This window comes from Pseudophryne corroboree, chromosome 3, assembly GCF_028390025.1.
Source record: "Pseudophryne corroboree isolate aPseCor3 chromosome 3, aPseCor3.hap2, whole genome shotgun sequence".
NCBI classification, from domain to species: Eukaryota; Metazoa; Chordata; class Amphibia; order Anura; family Myobatrachidae; genus Pseudophryne; species Pseudophryne corroboree.
The window spans coordinates 802,261,128-802,269,530 of record NC_086446.1 but is presented as its reverse complement, the minus strand read 5'-3'; the positions used below and the strand labels follow the sequence as shown (position 1 = coordinate 802,269,530).

At 45.5% G+C, this 8,403-nt stretch overlaps 1 protein-coding gene across 1 annotated transcript in view; it reads left to right on the top strand.

Annotated features, from left to right (window-relative positions):
* The first annotated feature begins 1,009 nt into the window (after positions 1 to 1,009).
* The window catches only part of GFRA1 (GDNF family receptor alpha 1), a 252,908-nt gene continuing 245,514 nt past the window's right edge, over positions 1,010 to 8,403 (top strand). Inside the window, exon 1 of the mRNA XM_063962687.1 lies at positions 1,010 to 1,327. Within this exon, the coding sequence (XP_063818757.1) occupies positions 1,288 to 1,327 (40 nt within the window). The 5' untranslated portion in view covers positions 1,010 to 1,287. The remainder of the gene's footprint in view (positions 1,328 to 8,403) is intronic.

Here is an 8,403-nt window from a genome sequence, read left to right as displayed (position 1 = left end):
CTGGAATTGCATGTGAGCCGCTGGAATACACAGTGCCAGCTAGAGAGAGAGGAGAGCTGTGTGTCCCTCCCAGTGTAACCAGTGCTGTACTGGGCGCTGCAGGCATTTACTATGTAACCCCATTCTCGGCTGCCAGCTGGTCTCCTGGCTGCAGAGATCAGAGACTAGAACAAATACTGATTAACCAGGATGTCTGCCAATCTCCCCACCCTCCCTTTCATCTGTGCCAGGGGTAATTACTCACTCACTGACACCAGACAGGGAACTGCTCCGGGTCATTTATTATAGGGTGGGGTAACTTACCCCCTACAGAGCAGGGCAAATAAACTCTGGGACTGGGCTCTCCATCACCCCTGACTGCTTCACCCTCTCTCTGAGACAGTGATAATGTGCACCCTCTGCCCCCTCCTCATTGCACCCTGCGCCCCCTCCTCATTGCACCCTACACCCCCTCCACAGTGCACCCTCTGCCCATGGCACCCTGCACCCCCCTCCTCAGTGCACCCTCTGCCCAGGGCACCCTGCACCCTCTGCCCAGGGCACCCTTCACCCCCCCTCCTCAGTGCACCCTCTGCCCAGGGCACCCTTCACCCCCCTCCTCAGTGCACCCTCTGCCCAGGGCACCCTGCACCCCCCCTCCTCATTGCACCCTCTGCCCAGGGCAGCATGCACCCCCTCCTCCGTGCACCCTCTGCCCAGGGCACCCTGCACCCCCATCCTCAGTGCACCCTCTGCCCAGGGCACCCTGCACCCCCTCCTCAGTGCACCCTGCACCCCCCTCCTCAGTGCACACTGCACCCCCCCCCCCACACACACACACACACACTGAACCCCTCAGCGCCCCCTTATTGCACCCTGTGCCGTCCCCGTTGCACTCCTCTACACACCTGCACCTCCCCAGAGCCTTTGTATCATACTGACCTCACACCCCAAACTTCTCCTCATCCCCGGCAGCCCCTGCCTCCCCCTCCCTCCCCTCCTGTCTCCTCCCCCTGTGTCCGGGGCTCTCTCGCATGAGGCTGGGGGTGATCACACTCCGTGACTCGGATCAGTGGCTGCTGCTTCTCCGGCTCCTGCGCGTCTTACCCTGGAATTTGGCTCCTGGCTTCGGGCTCGCTGTTTGGATACTTGGCTGCGGGGAGTTTGCGGCGGGCTGTGGATCTGGCACCCCCCTGGCTGGCCCCGGACCTGGGCTGTGTGGATTTGGTTATTCGGTGCATGGATCTGTGAGATGTGGATGTTACCCCGGGGACACCTACCTGCTGTGCTGCTCTGTCACCCGTAACGATGTTCTATGTCACCGTGTACTTCGTGCTGCCCCTGATGGGTAAGTGCCCTGTGCGTCTACTTACCGACCGAGTCAGTATTCCTGTATACACCCGGGCAGTGCCAGGATACAGAATATCCCCTGTATACACTGACCCCGGGCAGTGCCAGGATACAGAATATCCCCTGTATAGACCGAGCCCGGGCAGTGCCAGGATACAGAATATCCCTCTATACACCGAGCCCGGGCAGTGCCAGGATACAGAATATCCCCTGTATACACTGACCCCGGGCAGTGCCAGGATACAGAATATCCCTCTATACACCGAGCCCGGGCAGTGCCAGGATACAGAATATCCCCTGTATACACTGACCCCGGGCTGTGCCAGGATACAGAATATCCCTCTATACACCGAGCCCGGGCAGTGCCAGGATACAGAATATCCCCTGTATACACCGAGCCCGGGCAGTGCCAGGATACAGAATATCCCTCTATACACCGAGCCCGGGCAGTGCCAGGATACAGAATATCCCCTGTATACACCGAGCCCGGGCAGTGCCAGGATACAGAATATCCCTCTATACACCGAGCCCGGGCAGTGCCAGGATACAGAATATCCCCTGTATACACCGAGCCCGGGCAGTGCCAGGATACAGAATATCCTTCTATACACCGAGCCCTGGCAGTGCCAGGATACTAACCCTGTATACACCGAGCCCGGGCAGTGCCAGGATACTAACCCTGTATACACCGAGCCCGGGCAGTGCCAGGATACTAACCCTGTATACACCGTGCCCGGGCAGTGCCAGGATACTAACCCTGTATACACCGAGCCCGGGCAGTGCCAGGATACTAACCCTGTATACACCGAGCCCGGGCAGTGCCAGGATACTAACCCTGTATACACCGTGCCCGGGCAGTGCCAGGATACTAACCCTGTATACACCGAGCCCGGGCAGTGCCAGGATACTAACCCTGTATACACCGTGCCCGGGCAGTGCCAGGATACTAACCCTGTATACACCGAGCCCGGGCAGTACCAGGATACTAACTATATACACTGAGCTCGGGCAGTGCCAAGATGCAAGCTATCCCTGTATACACCGAGCCCGGGCAGTGCCAGTATACACGGCAGTGCCAGGAGACATATCCCTGTATAGACCGAGCCCGGGCAGTGCCAGGAGACAGACTATCCCTGTATAAACAGAGCCAGGGCAGTGCCAGGATGCAGAATATGCCTGCATAGACCGAGCTCGGGCAGTGCCAGGATGCAGAATATGCCTGTATATACCGAGCCCGGGCAGTGCCAGGATGCAGAATATCCCGGTAGACGCTGAGTGCCAGTATACAGACTATTCCTATATACCCCGAGCCCGGGCAGTGACTGGATACAGACTAAACATGTATAGACTGAGCACGGGCAGTGCCAGGATGCAGAATATGCCTGTATAGACCGAGCCCGGGCAGTGCCAGGAGGCATTCTATCCCTGTATAGTCAGCCCAGGATACAGAATATCACTGTATGTATACACTGAGCTCGGACAGTCCCAAAATACAGAGTATCCCTGTATAGACTGAGCCCATGCAGTGCCAGGATACAGACTATCCCTGTATAGACTGAGCCCATGCAGTGCCAGGATACAGACTATCCCTGTATAGACTGAGCCCATGCAGTGCCAGGATACAGTATCCCTGTATAGACTGAGCCCATGCAGTGCCAGGATGCAGTATCCCTGTATAGACTGAGCCCATGCAGTGCCAGGATACAGTATCCCTGTATAGACTGAGCCCATGCAGTGCCAGGATACAGAATCCCTGTATATACTGAGCCCATGCAGTGCCAGGATACAGTATCCCTGTACAGACATAGCCCATGCAGTGCCAGGATACAGTATCCCTGTATAGACTGAGCCCATGCAGTGCCAGTATACAGTATCCCTGTACAGACATAGCCCATGCAGTACCAGGATACAGTATCCCTGTATAGACTGAGCCCATGCAGTGCCAGGATACAGTATCCCTGTATAGACTGAGCCCATGCAGTGCCAGGATACAGACTATCCCTGTATAGAGAGTCCAGACAGTGCCATGGCACAGGATATAGTGGAAGGGGAATATATATATGCTGTATGTATGTATCACTGATCCAAAGTCTCTTGAGGAATGGATACAAGTTTCCACACTTACAGCATGCCATTTTCATAATGTACTTCATATGTTCAGTGTGTGTATGAGTGGGCACTGGGGTACATTGTGCCAGTACTGGGGTATTCCTAGTGATAGACTGATTATAAATGTCTCTGTACTACAGTATATGGAGTCACTGCACTGATGTGATACATTGTTAATATTACAGTATGGAGGCACTGCACTGATGTGATACATTGTTAATATTACAGTATGGAGGCACTGCACTGATGTGATACATTGTTAATACAGGTTGAGTATCCCATATCCAAATATTCCGAAATACGGAATATTCCGAAATACGGACTTTTTTTGAGTGAGACTGAGATAGTGAAACCTTTGTTTTTTGATGGCTCAATGTACATAAACTTTGTTTAATACACAAAGTTATTAAAAACATTGTATTAAATTACCTTCAGGCTATGTGTATAAGGTGTATATGAAATATAAATGAATTGTGTGAATGTACACACTTTGTTTAATGCACAAAGTTATACAAAATATTGGCTAAAACTACCTTCAGGCTGTGTGTATAAGGTGTATATGTGACATAAATGCATTCTGTGCTTAGACTTGGGTCCCATCGCCATGAAATCTCTTTATGGAATGCAATTATTCCAAAATACGGAAAAATCCGATATCCAAAATACCTCTGGTCCCAAGCATTTTGGATAAGGGATACTCAACCTGTATTACAGTATGGAGGCACTGCACTGATGTGATTCATTGTTATTATTACAGTATGGAGGCACTGCACTGATGTGATTCATTGTTATTATTACAGTATGGAGGCACTGCACTGATGTGATTCATTGTTATTATTACAGTATGGAGGCACTGCACTGATGTGATTCATTGTTATTATTACAGTATGGAGGCACTGCACTGATGTGATACATTGTTAATATTACAGTATGGAGGCACTGCACTGATGTGATACATTGTTATTATTACAGTACTGAGGCACTGCACTGATGTGATACATTGTTATTATTACAGTATGGAGGCACTGCACTGATGTGATACATTGTTAATATTACAGTATGGAGGCACTGCACTGATGTGATACATTGTTATTATTACAGTACTGAGGCACTGCACTGATGTGATACATTGTTATTATTACAGTATGGAGGCACTGCACTGATGTGATACATTGTTAATATTACAGTATGGAGGCACTACACTGATGTGATTCATTGTTATTATTACAGTATGGAGGCACTGCACTGATGTGATACGTTGTTATTATTACAGTATGGAGGCACTGCACTGATGTGATACATTGTTATTATTACAGTACAGAGGCACTGCACTGATGTGATACGTTGTTGTTGTTGTTGTTGTTGTTGTTGTTGTTATTACAGTATGGAGGCACTGCACTGATGTGATACATTGTTATTATTACAGTATGGAGGCGCTGCACTGATGTGATTAATTGTTATTATTACAGTATGGAGGCACTGCACTGATGTGATACGTTGTTATTATTACAGTATGGAGGCACTGCACTGATGTGATACATTGTTATTATTACAGTACAGAGGCACTGCACTGATGTGATACGTTGTTGTTGTTGTTGTTGTTATTACAGTATGGAGGCACTGCACTGATGTGATACATTGTTATTATTACAGTATGGAGGCACTGCACTGATGTGATTCATTGTTATTATTACAGTATGGAGGCACTGCACTGATGTGATTAATTGTTATTATTACAGTATAGAGGCGCTGCACTGATGTGATTAATTGTTATTATTACAGTATGGAGGCACTGCACTGATGTGATACGTTGTTGTTGTTGTTGTTGTTGTTGTTGTTGTTATTACAGTATGGAGGCACTGCACTGATGTGATACATTGTTATTATTACAGTATGGAGGCACTGCACTGATGTGATTCATTGTTATTATTACAGTATGGAGGCACTGCACTGATGTGATTAATTGTTATTATTACAGTATAGAGGCGCTGCACTGATGTGATTAATTGTTATTATTACAGTATAGAGGCACTGCACTGATGTGATACGTTGTTGTTGTTGTTGTTATTACAGTATGGAGGCACTGCACTGATGTGATACATTGTTATTATTACAGTATGGAGGCACTGCACTGATGTGATTCATTGTTATTATTACAGTATGGAGGCACTGCACTGATGTGATTAATTGTTATTATTACAGTATAGAGGCGCTGCACTGATGTGATTAATTGTTATTATTACAGTATAGAGGCACTGCACTGATGTGATACGTTGTTGTTGTTGTTGTTGTTGTTGTTGTTATTACAGTATGGAGGCACTGCACTGATGTGATACATTGTTATTATTACAGTATGGAGGCACTGCACTGATGTGATTCATTGTTATTATTACAGTATGGAGGCGCTGCACTGATGTGATACATTGTTATTATTACAGTATGGAGGCACTGCACTGATGTGATGCATTGTTTTTATTACGGTATGGAGGCACTGCACTGATGTGATACATTGTTATTATTACAGTATGGAGGCACTGCACTGATGTGATCCATTGTTTTTATTACAGTATGGAGACACTGCACTGATGTGATGCGTTGTTGTTATTATTACAGTACTGAGGCACTGCACTGATGTGATACATTGTTATTATTACATTATGGAGGCACTGCACTGATGTGATACGTTGTTGTTGTTACAGTATGGAGGCACTGCACTGATGTGATACATTGTTATTATTACATTATGGAGGCACTGCACTGATGTGATACATTGTTTTTATTACAGTATGGAGGCACTGCACTGATTTGATGCGTTGTTGTTGTTGTTGTTATTATTACAGTACTGAGGCACTGCACTGATGTGATACATTGTTATTATTACAGTACAGAGGCACTGCACTGATGTGATACGTTGTTGTTGTTGTTGTTGTTGTTGTTGTTGTTGTTGTTACAGTATGGAGGCACTGCACTGATGTGATTCATTGTTATTATTACAGTATGGAGGCACTGCACTGATGTGATACATTGTTATTATTACAGTATGGAGGCGCTGCACTGATGTGATTCATTGTTATTATTACAGTATGGAGGCACTGCACGGATGTGATTCATTGTTATTATTACAGTATGGAGGCGCTGCACTGATGTGATTCATTGTTATTATTACAGTATGGAGGCACTGCACTGATGTGATGCATTGTTTTTATTACAGTATGGAGACACTGCACTGATGTGATGCGTTGTTGTTATTATTACAGTACTGAGGCACTGCACTGATGTGATACATTGTTATTATTACAGTATGGAGGCACTGCACTGATGTGATGCATTGTTTTTATTACAGTATGGAGACACTGCACTGATGTGATGCGTTGTTGTTATTATTACACTACTGAGGCACTGCACTGATGTGATACATTGTTATTATTACAGTACAGAGGCACTGCACTGATGTGATACATTGTTTTTATTACAGTATGGAGGCACTGCACTGATGTGATGCATTGTTTTTATTACGGTATAGAGACACTGCACTGATGTGATGCGTTGTTGTTATTACAGTATGGAGGCACTGCACTGATGTGATACATTGTTATTATTACAGTATGGAGGCACTGCACTGATGTGATGCATTGTTTTTATTACAGTATGGAGACACTGCACTGATGTGATGCGTTGTTGTTATTATTACAGTACTGAGGCACTGCACTGATGTGATGCATTGTTATTATTACAGTACAGAGGCACTGCACTGATGTGATACGTTGTTGTTGTTACAGTATGGAGGCACTGCACTGATGTGATACATTGTTATTATTACAGTATGGAGGCACTGCACTGATGTGATACATTGTTTTTATTACAGTATGGAGGCACTGCACTGATTTGATACGTTGTTGTTGTTGTTATTATTACAGTACTGAGGCACTGCACTGATGTGATACATTGTTATTACAGTACAGAGGCACTGCACTGATGTGATACGTTGTTGTTGTTGTTATTACAGTATGGAGGTACTACACTGATGTGATACATTGTTATTATTACAGTATGGAGGCACTGCACTGATGTGATTCATTGTTATTATTACAGTATGGAGGCGCTGCACTGATGTGATTCATTGTTATTATTACAGTATGGAGGCGCTGCACTGATGTGATACATTGTTATTATTACAGTATGGAGGCACTGCACTGATGTGATGCATTGTTTTTATTACAGTATGGAGACACTGCACTGATGTGATGCGTTGTTGTTGTTGTTATTACAGTATGGAGGCACTGCACTGATGTGATACATTGTTATTATTACAGTACTGAAGCACTGCACTGATGTGATTCATTGTTATTATTACAGTATGGAGGCACTGCACTGATGTGATGCCTTGTTTTTATTACAGTATGGAGGCACTGCACTGATGTGATGCATTGTTATTATTACAGTATGGAGGCACTGCACTGATGTGATACGTTGTTGTTATTACAGTACAGAAGCACTGCACTGATGTGATACGTTGTTGTTATTACAGTATGGAGGCACTGCACTGATGTGATACATTGTTATTATTACAGCATGGATGCACTGCACTGATGTGATACGTTGTTATTATTACAGTATGGAGGCACTGCACTGATGTGATATATTGTTATTTTTACAGTATGGAGGCACTGCACTGATGTGATACACTGTTATTATTACAGTATGGAGGCACTGCACTGATGTGATTAATTGTTATTATTACAGTATGGAAGCACTGCACTGATGTGATGCCTTGTTTTTATTACAGTATGGAGGCACTGCACTGATGTGATGCATTGTTATTACAGTACTGATGCACTGCACTGATGTGATACATTGTTATTATTACAGTATGGAGGCACTGCACTGATGTGATACGTTGTTGTTATTACAGTACAGAAGCACTGCACTGATGTGATACGTTGTTGTTATTACAGTATGGAGGCA